The sequence below is a fragment of the Dipodomys merriami genome, unplaced genomic scaffold (genome assembly GCF_024711535.1).
Source record: "Dipodomys merriami isolate MVZ:Mamm:240054 unplaced genomic scaffold, mDipMer1.0.p SCAF_44, whole genome shotgun sequence".
NCBI classification, from domain to species: Eukaryota; Metazoa; Chordata; class Mammalia; order Rodentia; family Heteromyidae; genus Dipodomys; species Dipodomys merriami.
In genome coordinates, this window is record NW_027206002.1 from 159,009 (window position 1) to 176,143 (window position 17,135).

Sequence of the window (17,135 nt, forward strand, 5' to 3'; positions counted from 1 at the left end):
GAAGTGGTGCTGTGGCTCAAGTGGTAGAGTGCTAACCTTGAGCTGAAGAGCTGAGGGACAGCGCCTAGGCCCAGAGTTCAGGCCCCACAACTGGACCTAAAAAAACAACAACAACAAAAAAAACAAGAATTAACTGTACTCATTACCTTACTCATGTAACTGTAACCCTTTGTATAGTATCTTTACAATAAAAATAAATAATAAAAAAATTAACTGGAGGGCCGGGTGCTGGTGACTCACACCTATAATCCTAGCTACTCAGGAGGCTGAGATCTGAGGATCACAGTTCAAAGCCAGCCTGGGCAAGAAAGTCCATGAGACTCTTATATCCAATTAACCTCCAGAAAACTGGAAGTGGCACTGTGGCTCAAGTGGTAGAGTACTAGCCTTGAGCTAAAGAGCTGAGGGACACTGCCCAGGCCCAGAGTTCAAGCCCCACATATGACAAAAAAAAAAATTAACTGGAGCTGGGCACCACTGGCTCACGCCTATAATTGTAGCTACTCCAGAGGCTGAAATCTGAGGATCGCAGTTCATCCTGGGCTGGAAAGTCTGTGTGAGACTCATCTCCAATAAACCACCAGAAAACTGGAAGTGGTGCTGTGGCTCAAGTGGTAGAGTGCTAGCCTTGAGCTGAAGAGCTCAGGAACAGTGTTCAGGCCTAGAGTTCAAGCCCCATGACTGACAACAATAACAAAAGAATTAACTGGGAAAGGCCTTCAAGCAATCACATTGGGGTAATCTGAGTCAGCCCCATAGCTCTTTCCAGATCCTTAGCTGCCTCTCTTTCCAATCTATACCCTAACTTCTTCAAAAGACACCACACAGATGATGAATGAATGAAGTAGATTTGACATCCTGCTGAGGATCATCCCTTGTTTGTCCTATAGATCTCTCAGTTCTTTGGCCCTAAGAGTGTATGTCTTGCCAATTTCCTTATGAACCTACTACAGAATCACAAAAAGTCCTTGGGTTTCCATTGATAACTTGATTTATATAGCTCTGATCTCATGTCAGTTTCTTTAAGATGTTGAACAAGACTGAAGCAGTCACAAATCTCCAGTCTGAATTTAGCCTATCGCTGACATATATGGTCAGCGACGATAGCATTTGGAAGCCTCTAGTTGGCACACAATAGGCACTATCAAAACTGATGGAATTAGAGGCTGGGAATGTGGCTTATTGGTAGAGTGCTTGCCTAGCATGCATGAAGTCCTGGGTTCAAGTTTAATTCCTTACTATCACATAAACAGAAAAAGCTGGAAGTAGTGCTGTGGCTCAAGTGGTAGAGTGCTAGCCTTGAGCAAAAGAAGCTCAGGGACAGTGCCCTGAGTTCAAACCCCAGGTCACACACACACACACACACACACACACACACACACACACACACACACACACACACACACACACACACACACACACACACACACACACACACACACACACACACACACACACACACACACCTGATAGAATTAGCTCTTTTGTTACTGTTAGACATGGCTGGGAAAATCTACTTCCTCAGTGTTCTCTGGTTCTCCTGGTCCTAGTGAACAATTCCCAGCTCCCTACCACATGTTTCCATGAGGATTTATTCCCCACAATTCCCACTGAGAAGTTCCATTAATTTCTTTTTTCTTCCCGTTAATTTCTTTTTTATTTTTATCTTTTTTTTTTTTTTCTTGTGCCAGTCCTAGAGCTTGAACTTGGCCTGGGCGCTGCCCTTGACCTCTTTAGCTCAAGGCTAGCGCTCTCCCACCACCTGAAGCCACAGCTCCCCTTCCAGCTTTTTGCTGGTTCCTTGGAGGCAAGAGTCTCAAGGACTTTCCTGCCTGGGCGGGCTTCCAACTGTGATCCTCAGATCTCAGCCTCCTGAGTAGCTGGGATTACAGGTGTGAGCCCCTAGCTGCCCCTTCTGTTAATTTTCCTCAAACAGTGTTTCACGGATGGCTTCCAGGTTAACTAGAGAATTGGCAGGAATGAAGAGCAGTGTTGCAGACAATGCCACAAGGACAATGGAAGCAGAGAGCCAGTCTGCTGGGGCACTACCTCTGCTGCCACTGAACACAAACACTGCCGCTTGGACAGGTGTCACTCCTGGTGTTCAACACTGGATCTAAGAGTTGGCACCGCTGACTTCACTGTGTCTTGCCAACCTGATGCTGCTGCCACTGACACCAGAAAAAAGCCTCCACTGTCTGTGTGGCTTTGTGTCATTAGTTTCAGGTTGAGAATCCCAGATAAGCACATCTGATTGGCAGACTGTGAGGCCAGGGCTTCCGCTGGCAAAGGAGCTCCAGTACTAGGTATCTTTTCAGTCCAGCTTCTCTTCTGGGAAGCAAGGAATTATTTGAATACAAACGGGACTCAGAAACTGGGCATTATTATTACGCATATGACCTGGTGGCTCACACCTGTCATCCTAGCTACTCAGGAGGCTGAGATCTGAGGATCATGGTTCAAAGCTAGCCCAGGCAGGAAAGTCTATGGAAACTCTTACCTCTAATTGACTATCAAAAAATGCTGGAAGTGAAGCTATGGCTCATATGGTAGAGCACTAGCCTTGAGCAGAAAAGCTCAGGGACAGCGCCCAAGCCCTGACTTCGAATCCCAGGAGCAACACAATAAACCAATAAAAATGACATATTTGATGTTGTACGTAAATGCCACAGGATGTAACAGAGACACAAACTTGCTTTTTAGCAATACCACATGTAAAACAGCACACTGCCAGTGTCTCAGCAGGTTCTAAATAACTACTGATTTCTATTAGCGCTGTCTTAACACTCTCGTAATTACTATCTTAATCCCATTCTAATCTTAGTCATCATTATTACAGTGTCAACCTATAGGGATTAAATGAGACCTCAAAAGGCTCAGGAGATAAGAGAAAACACAAAGAGGATTTGAGAGCCCCTGCTGATACCACCTCTGAGAGAGAAGGGGATAACTCTACATTGACTAAAATTCAGTTTTGACTCTGAGACTCCCATCTGTAAAATGCCCTTTGCCATATGAAGGAACACATTCACAGGCTCCAGGGATTCGGGCTCAGGCATCAGAGGCTGATTGTACTCTTTTTTTTTTTTTTTGGTTGGTCGTGGGGACTGAACTCTGGGCCTGGGAGTCCCACAGCTTTCAGATGAAGGCTGGCACTCTACCACTTGAGTCACAGCACCACTTCTGGCTTTCTCTGCTTATATGGTACTGAGGAATCGAACCCAGGGCCTCATGCATACAAGGCAAGCACTCACCACTGAGCCACCTTCCCAGCCCTGGAAGGCTAAAATGAAATGAGGTAGAAGGTACAGCCAGGGTCTGATCTCAGGTGATAAATTAGCTTGCCTAGAAACCAAGGGACAGGGCTGGGAATGTGGCTAACTGGTAGAGTGCTTGCCTAGCATGCATGAAGCCCTGGGTTCGATTTCTCAGTACCACATAAACAGAAAAAGACAGAAGTAGTGCTGTGGCTCAAGTGGTAGAGCACTAGCCTTGAGCAAAAGAAGCTCAGGGAGTGCCCAGGTCCTAAGTTCAAGCCACAGGACTGGCAAAACACACACACACACACACACACACACACCAAAAACAAACCAAGGTATGCATTTTGCATTTTATTCTGGGGATGGATTCTTTGGTATATTACCAGCATGTATCTTTTACAAAGATGATTGGCAGTGTCATGTGGCAAATTGGCTACAGTGGGAGCAGAGAAGCTGTTCAATTAGGGGGTCCCCCAAATGCTCCTTGCATTAGAATACTGGGGGAGGAGCTGGGCTTTGGTGGCTCATGCCTATAACCCTAGCTACTCAAGAGGCTGAGATCTGAGGATCGTGGTTCAGAGCCAGCCAGGCAAGAAAGGCTGTGAAACTCTTATCTCCAATAAACCACCAGAAAACTGGAAGTGGAGCTGTGGCTCAAAGTGAAAAAACTCAGGGACAGTCCCCAGGCCTGAATGCAAGCCCCATGATTGACAAGAAAGAAAGAATAGTGGGGGGGGGGGGCTGGGAAGGTGGCTCAGTGGTAGAGTGCTTGCCTTGCATGCCTGAGGCCCTGGGTTCGAGTCCTCAGCACCACATAAACAAAAAGAAAAAAGCCGGAAGTGGCGCTGTGGCTCAAGTGGTAGAGTGCTAGCCTTGAGCTGAAGAGCTGAGGGACAGCGCCCAGGCCCCCCCAAAAAAGAAAGAAAGAAAGAAAGAAAGAATAGTGGGGGAGGAGTGGAGGAGGTAAGAAATGGGATCATGGTTTCTGTCTGTCTGTCTGTCTGTCATGGGGCCTGAACTCTGGGCCTGAGCATTGTCCCTCAGCTCTTTAGCTCATGGCTAGCACCCTGCCACTTGAGCCACAGCAACATGTCTGGCTTTTTCTGCTTATGTGGTGCTAAGGAATCAAACCTAGGGCCTCATGCATGCAAGGCGAGCACTCTACCACTGAGCCACCTTCCCAGCCCCAGGATTATGGTTTCTGTGGAAAGTATAGAGAATTACAGATGATTTCTAACCTTGTGGCTTGAGCAGCTGTGTGGACAGCAGTGGTAGGTAGTATGGCGTGACACCAAGGTTTTGGTGTGTTGTGCAGGAAGTAGAATTAGATATCAGGTGTCCGGTAGACATCCAAGTGGAGGTGTTGAGTAGGCAGTCATGTATATCTTAGACTAGACTAGAATTAAGGGTATAGATAGGAGACAAATATATCATTACTCTATGCTTAATATAACCTTTGGACAGAGTGAAAGTTGAACATATTATTTATTATCCAAAATAGCTTTTTTTTTTTTTTTTTTTTTTTTGAGACAGGATCTCACTCTGTGACTCAATCTAGCCTCAAACTCCTGGGATCAAGAAATCTGCTTTGAGGTGTTGGGAAGGTAGCTCATTGGTAGAGTGCTTGCCTTGCATGCATGAGGCCCTGGGTTCGATTCCTCAACACTACATAAGCAGAAAAAGCCGCAAGTGGCCCTATGGCTCAAAGTGGTAGAGTCCTAGCCTGAAGAGCTGAGGGACAGTGCCCAGGCCCAGAGTTCAGGCCCCAGTACTGACCAAAAAAAAAAAAAAGAAGAACAAAAATCCTGCTTTGAGTCTAGCACTGGTGGCTAATACCTGTAATCCTACCTACTCAGAAGGCTGAAGAGGTCAGTTAGCATTCTACCACTGAAGAGTCACATTTCTGCCTGTGCTGGCTTCAAACCATAATCCTCAGATCTCAGCCTCCTGAGTGGCTCCAGTTAGAGCCTCCCAGGAAACAACAATAACAAAACTTTAAAAGGAGCGGAGACAGCCTGGCATAGCTGAGATCTAAGGATCACTGTTTAAAGCCAGGCTGCTCAGGCAGAAAAGTCCCAGTAAGACTCTATAATCTCCAATTAACCACTCAAAATACCAGAAGGAGTGCTATGGCTCAAAGTGGTAGAACTCTAGCTTGGAGCAAAAAGAGCTCAGGGACAGTGCCCAGGCCCTGAGTTCAAGCCCCATGACTGATTAAAAAAAAAAAAAAGGGCCAAGACGTTGTGGGGACCTGAGATTAAGGAAGGTTTTGTTCCTTTAACACCGAGTGTTGATGATTACAGTAGACAGTTCAGGTTGCTCACAAACCACTGATGGCCTGCTTCTCCTCCCCACGGCTTCAGATTTAATTGATTCTGGAGTGTCGCCAGGTTCACAGAGATTTTTTTTTTTTTAAAGCTCCCGGGTAATCTTTACCATGCTTTGAGGGGACAATCCTAGCACACGACAGATTTCATTGCTCTCGCAAGGTCTGGAAGCACCATTTGAATGACTAAACCTTTTCCATGACAGTATCCCGTTTTCTGCATTGCACCCACAGGCAAATGAGGGCAAGAATCAGTCATTGCATCCCGAGGGAGAAGTGGGGAAGACAAGACAGGAAGGGGACCCCGATGGTTCCCCCCGCCTTGCGGGACTCCCCCCAGCCGCGAGCGGTGCTTCCCGCGCGCGGGCCGCGCGGACGCCAGTGCGCACGCGCAGACGGCGGGGGCGCGCGAGCAGCGGTTCGTGCGCGGGCTCGGCGCAGGGCGCGCGCTCTCGACGCTGCCGCTGCCGCCGCCGCCGCCGCCGCCTCCACCGCCCGGGGATCCTGTCGGCTCTCGACTTCCCCCTGGCCGCCGTGCGGGAGGGAGGCCGAGATGGCCGATGAGATCGCCAAGGCTCAGGTCGCCCGGCCTGGTGGCGACACGATCTTCGGGAAGATCATCCGCAAGGAAATCCCCGCCAAAATCATTTTCGAGGACGACCGGGTACGGCGTGGGGACTCGCCGGCTCTCCCCGCCGCGAGTGGGTGGGGGGAAAGCGGAGAGCGGCCACAGCGGGCCCGGCCGACCTGGCCCGGCGCCCCGCGGCGGCCTCCCGGCGCGTGCCGGCGCTCCGGTTACGCGTTATCGGCCCCGGGGTGCGGCGGGCGGGATCCGGCGGGGCCTGGACGCCGCGGGGCCGGCTTCCCCGGGGGACCGCCCGCCCCGGCCCTCGCAGGTGGCGGCAATCTCGCCCGCGCTCTGCCCGGCCGGACCCGGGGGAAACCCGATCGCGCCCGGCCGCCACGTGGGCCCGGGCCTCCGCGATCTCCCGCGCGCGGCTCTCGCGGCACCGCCCGCCCCGCGCCGCCGGGGGAAGCCCCCCGGCCCGGCCCTGCGTCGCGATCTCCTCCGACCGCCCTCACCTCCGCACCCGCGGACGGTTCCTGCGGGGGGCAGGAAATCTGTGAACACCCGCCGACCCAGCTCACTAGTTCTGAGTGAGATCCCCGCGCGGGTCACCCACCCGGGTCAACTAGTTCCTGCACGGTGTGTGCAAGGGTTCGGGTCTCGGATCCAAGCTGGGCCAGGGGTCGGCTGGCTTGGGGAGAAGTTCCACAAGCCGTCTGTGAAATTACCTTGGGGAAGGGAGGGGAGGCAAGAGAAGAAAAACCGGTCGCCTGTACTTAGGAGTGAGAGCATTATCTAAGGTTCAGTTCGGTTCCTTGAGGTGAATGTGATTTCAGTGTCTTTACGTGTCACTGGTTAGGAAAGAAGTGTATTTTTGAAAACGTAATTTAAAAGCGATTGCCTTTTATATCTAAGTAGTTGTGGACATGACCTATGAACTCCAGTGATGCAGCATTTTTTGAGGGAGTAGCCAGTAAAATTACTCTGGACAAACACGAAAGGTTCTCTTGGGCAATCTCCACCTTCCACAGACAACAAGAGATTTAAATTAAAATTTTTTTTATAAGTATGTTCTGTGTATGTCTATTTATAGCTTCTGGTGTGGTAAATAATTGGCTAACTGTTTATACTGTTCAGTTTTACAATAGGGAATGGATATAATATATATATGTGTGTAATATAATATATATATATATGTTGAATAAAGTGGGAAGAATCAAACATGTTACTGCTGAAACCGATCAGTATCTTTGGTGGAAAAACAAATTTCATAACCAGGACTGTTATGAGCCACACCTCCAGTCTCTCCAGGGGCACTGATGACTCACGCCTGTAATCCTAGCTACTCAGGAGGCTGAGATCTCAGGATCATGGTTGGAAGCCAGCCCAGGCAGAAAAGTCTCCAACAAACCACTCAGGAAACAGGAAGTGGTGCAGTGGCTCAAGTGGTAGAACACTAGCCTTGAGCTGAAGAGCTGAGGGACAGCTTTCAGGCCCAGAGTTCAAGCCCCATGACTGGAAAAAAAAAATTGTATATATGGTTGGGCTCTGGTTGCTCATGCCTGTAATCCTAGGTGCTTGGACGTCTGAGATGTGAGGATCCCCATCCAAGCCAGCCAGGATAGCAAAAATCCACAGGATTCACTTCCAATGAACCAATCAGAAAACTGAGAGTGGCACTGTGGCTCTAAGTGGTAGAGCCTTGAGCAGAAGAGCTCTGAGAAAGCGTCCAGGCTCTGAGTTCAAGCCCCATCACTGACAAAATTAGCATTTCAAGTTGAGCCACAAAAAAAGCATTTTAAGATAGACTTTAAATTGGAGGCAGTTGCCTCTCGGGAATGCAGTTGGAAAAGCCATGAGGGTAGTGAGCTAGGAAGGTTCGTGACAGGTGCTAGAAGATTGAGTTGCTTGTTTGCTTGAGATCCTCAATGGGTTGGAGACATGCTACTTTCTACTCTTCTGGGATCACAGTTTAAATGTCACTGACTCAGAATCCTTGTCTAAGAATGTTCAATCTAGCCGGGCGCTGGTGGCTCGCACCTGTAATCCTAGCTACTCAGGATGCTGAGAGCTGAGGATCGCGGTTCAAAGCCAGCCCGGGCAGGAGAGACGGCGAGACTCCTATCTCCAATAAACCACCAGAAAACCGGAAGTGGCGCTGTAGCTCAAGTGGTAGAGCGCTTGCCTTGAGCTGAAGAGCTGAGGGACAGTGCCCAGGTCCAGAGTTCACGCCCCACGACTGACCAAAAAAAAAAAAAGAATGTTCAGTCTAACTAAGCCAGGCTTTTTTTTTTTCTCACCTTCTTTTGGGCCTTGCACAGCCAGTAGTAACTACATCTTTAAAGTTGTTTTGCCGTGAGACTGTGGAACCTTGTATATGAATCAGTGCCTCCCACGTGGTTGTTTATTGAGGATGATATAGTACTAAAATTTGCATTTTCTCTTTCCTAGTGTCTTGCTTTCCATGACATTTCCCCTCAAGCACCAACCCATTTTCTGGTGATCCCCAAGAAACACATATCCCAGATTTCTGTAGCTGAAGATGATGATGAAAGTGTGAGTATATGTCTACACTTGATTTTTGTTTTCCTGCTTTTTCAATTGAAAAGCTTTAGTGTTGTTCTTGGTGATAACACACTTAACTTCCTAAAGCCATTACAAAGGAAAACCAAAAAACCACTAGGTTACTTGACAGTATTGTTTCACTCTAATAAAACACGTAGCCGGGTGCCAGTGGCTCACGCCTGTAATCCTAGCTACTCAGGAAGCTGAGATCTGAGGATCACAGTTCAAAGCCAGCTGGGGCAGGAAAGCCTGTGAGACTCTTATCTCCAATAAACCACTCAGAAAACCAGAAGTGGCTCAGTGGCTCAAGTGGTAGAGTGCTAGCCTTGAGTTGAAGAGCTGAGGGACAGTGTTCAGGCCCAAGCCCCATGACTGACAAAAAAACAAACAACAAAAAATACACGTATTCAGAGCTAAAGTGCATTAGATGCCACAAGACTGATAATTTAGTGTAATATATGATTGAACTGGAGGAAAAAAAAACAGGTATAAGTAGAGAATATTGAAATGATACCTGAAATTTTAGCAACAGAAACCTTATTTATTTGTTTTTGCTGGTCCTGGGGCTTGAACTCAGGGCCTGGACACTGTCCCTGAGCTTCTTTTGCTCAAGACTAGCACTCTACCACTTGAATCAGGGTGCTACTTCTGACTTTTTCTGAGTAGTATATTAGAAATAAGAGTCTCACAGACATTCTTGGGGGGCCGGCTACAAACCTTTCTCAGGTCTCAACCTCCTAAGTAGCTAGGGTTACAGGTGTGAACCACCAGTGCTCAGCTACGAAAAGCCTTGTAAAGGATAATTTCTGCAAAAACATCTGAGGCATAGTCAACAGAAAGTCACCAATATGGATCTTCATAGTCAGCAAATCATTATCCAAATCAGAGATCATGATATCCATACATGATGCCAGTAAACCCTCCAGTTCCCAGGTATGAACACACATGCTTGGTATGTTTGAGGTTTGGTTTCTAGCTCCAGAAATTATAGCTGGAACTAGCAGTCTAGCCTGTGGGCCAAATCTGGCTGGCTGCCTGTTTTTACAAATACATTTTTGTTTTGTTTTTTGCCAGTTGTGGGGCCTGAACTCTGGGCCTGGGCGCTGTCCCTCAGCAATTCAGCTCAAGGCTAGTGTTCTACCACTTGAGCCACAGTGCCACTTCCAGCTTTTTCTGCTATGTGGTGCTAAGGAATCGAACCCAGGGCCTCATGCATACAAGGCAAGCGCTCTACCACTGAGCCACCTTCCCAGCCCCTACAAATAAAGTTTTATGGAACACAGTCACTAATTTGTTGAACTCTACTGTCCATGGTGCTTTTACACTACAGAATTGAGTAGCCTTGTGTGGGTACTGGGACTTGAACTCAGGGACTTTTGCTCTTGTGTAGCTTTTGCTCTTGTGTTCCTTTTGTGCTTAAGGCTAGTAATCTACCACTTGAACCACTTGAGCCATTCTTCCACTTTGACTTTTTGCTGTTGAATTGGAGATAAGAGGCTCATGGAAAGGCTGAGAATTTGGCTTAGTGGTAGAGTGCTTGCCTAGCATACAGGAAGCCCTGGGTTCAATTTCTCCGTACCACATACGCAGAAAAAGCCAGAAGTAGCGCTGTGCCTCTTAAGCAGTAGAGCACTAGCCTTGAGCAAAAGAAGCTCAAAGACAGTGCCCAGGCCCTGAGTTCAAGCCTGAGGACTGGCTCAAAAAAAAAAAAAATTCATGGACTTTTCTGTTCAAGGCTGGATTTGAACCAAGATCTTCAGATCTCAGCCTCCTGAGTTGCTAGGATTACAGGTGTGAGCCATTGGTGCCTCATCTAGATATTAATTTTTAACTCAAACACTTGTACCAATCAGAGAGTTCAGCCAGGCACCAGTGGCACACACCTAGAATCAGCTCCTCAGGAGGCTTAAATCTGAGGATTACAGTTCAAAGGCAGCCTAAGCAGGAAAGTCTGTGAGACTAACCTCCATTTAACCACCAAAAAAAATCTGGAAGTGTCGATGTGGCTCAAGGGGTAGAGTGCTAGCCTTGAGCTAAAAAGTTTGGGGGACAGGACCCAGGACAAGTCCCAGGATAGGCATCCCCCCCAAAAAAAGCAAAGGCTAACGTGAGTGTCTAATGGTAAAGCCCAAGTCCATGACTGGCTTTGAACCGAAATTCTCAGATCTCAGCTTCCTGGGCAGCTAGGATTACAGGCGTGAACCACTAGTGCCTGGCCCATGAGACTCTTATCTCCAATAAACCACTCAGAAAACCGGGCAAAAAAGTCCATGAGGGGCTGGCTGGGAATGTAGCTTAGTGGTAGAGTGCTTGCCTAGCATTCATGAAGCCCTGGGTTCGATTCCTCAGTACCACATACACAGAAAAGGCTGGAAGTGGCTCTGTGTCTCAAGTGGTAAAGTGCTAGCCTTGAGCAAAAGAAGCTCAGGGACAGTGCCCAAGCCTTGAGTTCAGTCCCTAGGACTGGGGGGGGGGGGGGGGGTGTTGGAGAAGACAAAAAAAAGTCCATGAGACTTTTCTGAGTTGAAGCCCAAATCTCTCAGGCTTTCCTGCCTGGGCTGGCTTTGAACCCTGATCCTCAGATCTCAGCCTCCTGCGTAGCTAGGATTACAGGCGTAAGCCACCAGCACTTGGCAAAGTGGGAGCTCTTTATTCCAGGGCAGCTCTTGTCTATAAGGATGATAGAATATTGATTTTTATTCAGTTAATTTCCTAAATTAGGGTTTTAAGAATCAGCTCCTTTTAAAGAAAAGACAAGGTTCTTTGCCAGAAAATAATTACTGAGTTAATGTTCAAACTCTGCTAACTCATAATGAAATGTGTGATCAATTCTAGTTCCCAGTGGATATAATTTAACTTTTAAATGGGAATTTTTGTTTGAAGTTGGCTCATGGAAATATAGGGCCCCCCCCCCCCATTTTTTTTTTTTTTTTTTTTTTTTTTTTTGCCGGTCCTAGAGCTTGAAATTAGGGCCTGGGCACTGTCCTTGAACTTCTCTGTGCTCAAGGCTAGCACTCTACCACTTGAGCCACAGCACCACTTCTGTTTTTTTCTGTGTATGTGGTACTGAGGAATCGAACTCAGGGCTTCATGCATGCTAGGCAAGCACTCTACCACTAAGCCACCTTCCCAGCCCCAGGTAGCCCTTTTTGAAAATAAAATTTGGTCATTATGCCTTTGTGGGGCTGCCTGGGAACTTCTTCAGTCATCAAAATATTTGATGACAAAACATTTTTCTTTCCCCATATAACTTCCTGTGTGTGACTTAGTAGATTTTGCTGTGGACATGGGAGGAACTGTTTGTCTCAGGACTTGTAGTGCCTGCCTGGGGGCAAACACATGGTCTCACTGTGGGTCATCCTGTTTCTGGCTTTTGGTACTGTGTATGGACAGTTTGTCTGTTTTCATAAGAAAATGACTTATTTGTTGCCAGCTTTCTTCCTTGATTAAAAAATTTAAAAGCCAGGTGCCCATGGTTCACGCCTATAATTCTAGGTAACTCAGAAGGCTGAGATCTGAGGATCAAGGTTGGAAGTCAGTCCAGGCAGGATAGTGCTTGAGACTCTTATCTCCAGTTAACTACCAAAAAGCTGGAAGTAGAGCTGTGGCTCAAGTGGTAGAGTACTAGTTTAAGCTAAAGATCTCAGGGACAACACTTAGGTCCTGAGTTCAAGCCCCTGGACCAATACCAAAAACAAACAAAAAAAGTTAACATGAGAAGAGCTGGCTACACTTCCACTTCATTGCTTATGTTTCCCATGGACGGAGAACAAAGATGGTGTTCGTATCCTCTTTCACCAGCATTTTTTAAATTTTTATTTTTTTTGTCAGTCATGGGGTTTGAACTTTGAGCCTGAGTGCTTCCCTGAGCTCTTCAGCTTAAGGCTAGTGCTCTACCACTTGAGCCACAGCACCACTTCTGATTTTGGGGGGGTTAATTGGAGATAAGAGTCTCACAGACTTTCCTGTCCAGGCTGGCTTTAAACCAAGATCCTCAGATCAGCTTCCTGAGTAGCTAGGATTACAGGCATGAGCCACTGGCACCCGACAAACACAAGCATTTTCTTTTTTCTTTTTCTTAATTTCTTTTTTTTTTTTTTGGTCATTTGTGGGGCTTGAACTCTGGACCTAGGCGCTATTCCTCAGCTCTTCAGCTCAAAGCTAGCACTGTAGCACTTGAGCCACAGTGTCACTTTGCCCAGCATTTTAACAAGCTTTCAAGAAAAGAAAAGGAAGGGGAGAGACCATTTCTATTGCTGTAGTAAACATCAGGATCTTGATATACATTTGATCAAAGCCATAATTTGATTTGATTTGGGGGGGGGGGGCCAGTCTTGGGACTTGAACTCAGGGCCTAGGCATGGTTCCTTAGCCGCTGTGTTCAAGGCTAATGCTCTACCAGTAGAGCATACTTTTGCTAGTTAGTTGGAGAACAGAGTTTCATGGACTTTCCTACCTAGGTTGGCTTCGAACAGTGATCCTCACTCAGATCTTAGCCTTCTGAGTAGCCAGAATTGCAGCCATGAGCCACAGGTGCATGGCTTTTCATCTTTTTGTTTTTTGTTTGTTTGTTTGTTTGGATCCGGTCGTGGGGCCTGAACTCTGGGCCTGGGCGCTGTCCCTCAGCTCTTCAGCTCAAGGGTAGCACTCTACCACTTGAGCCACAGCGCCACTTCTGGCTTTTTTCTTTTTGCTTATGTGGTGCTGAGGAATCGAACCCAGGGCCTCATGCATGCAAGGCAAGCACTCTACCACTGAGCCACCTCCCCGGCCCCTCATCTTTATATATATATTTTTTTTTGACAGTGAAGCTAGCCTGGATCTTGTGATCCTGCTGTCTTAGCCTCTTAGATATTGGGATTACCATTAGGCTTGCCTTAATTTCATACTCTTAACTGGAATATTTTTTTTAATTTCTTGTGCTTAAGTCACGTGTTTTTTTCTTTTCCAGCTTCTTGGACATTTGATGATTGTTGGCAAGAAATGTGCTGCTGATCTGGGCCTAAAGAAGGGCTATCGCATGGTGGTGAACGAAGGTGTAGATGGCGGCCAGTCTGTCTACCATGTTCATCTCCATGTTCTTGGGGGTCGTCAGATGCACTGGCCTCCTGGTTAAGCATGCTCTGGGGTAACTTTCCTTCTCTAGGCAGAGATGAGTCTTGCAAGTTCTAATATGTTTTAAATGGCAGGTATTTTTTTTTCCTATGTATGGAACTACTAAAGACATTTAAAAACCTATGCCTAATAAAAGACTTCATTGCATGGTGTTAAGAGTCTGGGAATTGATTTTTTATTTTAAGAAATATATTTGTTGGAGAGCTGGGAATGTAGTTTAGTGGTAGAATGCTCACCTAGCATGCATGAAGCCCTGGGTTCAATTCCTCAGTACCACATACACAGAAAAAAACAGAAGTGGCGCTGTGGCTCAAGTGTAGACTGCTAGCCTTGAACAAAAGAAGTTCAGGGACAGTGCCCAAGCTCAGTTCAAGTCCCAGGATTGGCAAAAAAAAAAAAATTTTTTTGTTGGAATGAGAAGCTTCTCACATTTTCTCCCAATGTGCCCAATATTTGAACATTGAATTGTTAGAATAGAGTGACTGACCTGAGATAGAAGTATTGAAATGTTTGGTCCAGAATGTAGAAATTGTGGCGCTAAAGATAATGTCCAGACAACATGTTATATCTAAATTCTTAGGAGAGTTACGGAGAGATAAAGGATTTACTGGGCACGGATGGCTCACACCTATAATCCTAGCTACTCAGGAGGCTGAGATCTGAGGACTGTGGTTCAGAGCCAGCCCAGACAGGAAAGTCTGTGAGACTCATCTCCAATTAACCACCAGAAAACCAGAAGTGGCACTGTGCCTCAAGTGGTAGAGCACTTGCCTTACACTAAAGAGCTGAGGGACAGCGCCCAGGCCCAGAGTTCAAGCCCAGAACCAACAAAAAGGAAAAAAAAGGTTTGTCACAGAATCTCATGACTGAGTGAAATCAAATGATTGATACCCTGCCATTTGAATTTGATCTGGCTGGGTGTTGTAGTACATGTATATAATCCCAGCACTAGGGAGCTAGAGGCAGAAGAATTGTGATTACCAGCTGGCACTCTACCACTTGAACTATACCTCCCATTTCCAGCTTTTTGCTAGTTAATTGGAATAACAGTCTCTCAGAGTTGTCTGCCCCGGGTGACTTGAAAACATGATCCTCACATCAGCCTCCTGAGAAACTAGGATTACAGGCATGAGCCGCTGGCACCTAGCCTTTGAATAATCTTGATTTTTTTTTTTTTTCTCTTCAGAATGGTGGATTAAACTGAGGGTTTTAAGCATTTGCTAGGTAAGCATTTCAACACTTGAGCCACACCTCCCTTAAGCCTATATTTAGAGATGCTGATGAGCCAGTATGTGTTCCCAGAGTAAGTAGAATAGTAAAGAGCTACGTTTTATGTAGGAAGTTGAAGGGACAGAGAAACTAGTGATTTTGATGCTTTAGGAGCTATATTTTTATTTTTTATTTTTTTTTTTGTCGGTCGTGGGGCTTAAACTCTGGGCCTGGGCGCTGTTCCTCAGCTCTTCAGCTCAAGGCTAGCACTCTACCACTTAAGCTACAGCGCCACTTCCGGTTTTCTGGTGGTTTATTGGAGATAGGAGTCTCACGGTCTTTCCTGCCCGGGCTGGCTTTGAACCATGATCCTCAGATCTCAGCCTCCTGAGTAGCTAGGATTACAGGCGTGAGCCACCGGCGCCCGGCAGGAGCTATATTTTTAAATATCAGTCAGTCGGGTTTAGGCTGACTGAATACAGGACCCTTGATAGCCAGAAATTATCGTGACAAATTAAGAATTTTCAAGAAGGTGGGCTATGGTTCTACAGTGGAAATAAATAGGCAGGGGAGGGAGATGATCTTTTAATGATTGCGATCATTCAGAAGACACTTTAATACAATGTCCCAAGGTTATCTAACTTATTGGTTCTTGGATAAAAGACTGTCCATTACATTAGGTTAAACTGAGTGCTCTGCAAATAAAATGTACGATAATTCTTGTTTTTGTTGGTCTTGGGGCTTGAACTTGGTCTGGAGCTTTTTTGCTCAAGGTTAGCACTCTACCACTTTGAACCACAGCTCTTGTTCCACCCCTTTGCAGGTTAATTGGAGATAAGAGTATCATGGCTTTACCTGCCTGAGCTGGCTTGGAACTGGGATTCTCAGCCTAAGTAGCTAGGATTACAGGTGTGAGTCACTGGCACCTAGTGATTTACATCATCATCATTATTATTGGTCATGGGGCTTGAACTCAGGGCCTGGGTGCTGTCCCTGAGCAAATTTTTTTTTGGGGGGGGTCCGGTTGTAGGGCCTGAACTCTGGGCCTGGGCGCTGTCCCTCAGCTCTTCAGCTCAAGGCTAGCGCTCTACCACTTGAGCCACAGTGCCCTCTTCCAGCTTTTTTCTTTTTGCATATGTGGTGCTGAGGAATCAAACCCAGGGCCTCAGGCATGCAAGGCAAGCGCTCTACCACTGAGCCACCTTCCCAGCCCTCCCTGAGCAATTTTTGCTCAAGACTAGTGCTCTACCACTTTCAGCCACAGTGCCACTTCTGTTATTCTAGTGGGTAATTGGAGATAAGAGTCTCACAATGTCTCACAGACTTTTCTGCCCGGGCTGGCTTTGAACCAAGATCCTCAGATCTCAGCCACCTGAGTAGTTAGGATTACAGGCATGAGCCACCAACGCCCAGCTTGATTTATATTATTATTAAGTATACTGCAAGTCATCACAAGAATAGGAAGATCAGTTAACTTAAAATTATGCAGGGCAGGGCTGGGAAGGTGGCTCAGTGGTAGAGTGCTTGCCTTGCATGCTTGAGGCCCTGGCTTTAATTCCTCAGCACCACATAAGCAGAAAAAGCTGGAAGTGGTGCTGTGGCTCAAGTAGTACAGTGCTAGCCTCCAGCTGAATTGCTGAGGGACAGCGCCCAGGCCCAGAGTTCAGGCCCCACGACCGCCCCCAATTAGTAAATATGCAGGGCACCAATGGCTCACTTCTGGAATCCTAGCTACCCAGAAGCCTGAGATCTGAGGATCGCTGAAGCCAGCATGGTTAGGAGAGTCCGTGAGACGTATCTCTAGTTAACCAGTAAAAGGCCGGAAGTGAAGCTGTGTGGTTCAAATGGTGGAATGCTGGCCTTGAGCCAAAAGGTTCAGAGAGAGTGCCCAGGTCCTGAGTTCAAGCTCAAGGACCAGCATGTACACACACACACACACACACGTAAATCATAAAGAAGGAAAAGTGCCTTGGAGATCCATAGGTCTTTTAATTTTAATTAAATTTTTAATTTTAAATAATTGACCTATCTAAAAATTAATATTAGACTGTTGGCAGAGGGAAGGTGAAAAATGATTGGGCAGAACAAAATT

General features: G+C 46.8%; 1 protein-coding gene across 1 annotated transcript; it reads left to right on the forward strand.

Annotated features, from left to right (window-relative positions):
• The first annotated feature begins 6,057 nt into the window (after positions 1 to 6,057).
• Positions 6,058 to 13,986, forward strand: Hint1 (histidine triad nucleotide binding protein 1). The gene is made up of 3 exons (XM_069993695.1): positions 6,058 to 6,250; positions 8,606 to 8,710; positions 13,671 to 13,986. The coding sequence occupies exons 1-3, from the start codon at positions 6,140 to 6,142 to the stop codon at positions 13,833 to 13,835; spliced, it is 381 nt and encodes a 126-aa protein (XP_069849796.1). The 5' UTR covers positions 6,058 to 6,139; the 3' UTR covers positions 13,836 to 13,986.
• Positions 13,987 to 17,135: the final 3,149 nt, after the last annotated feature.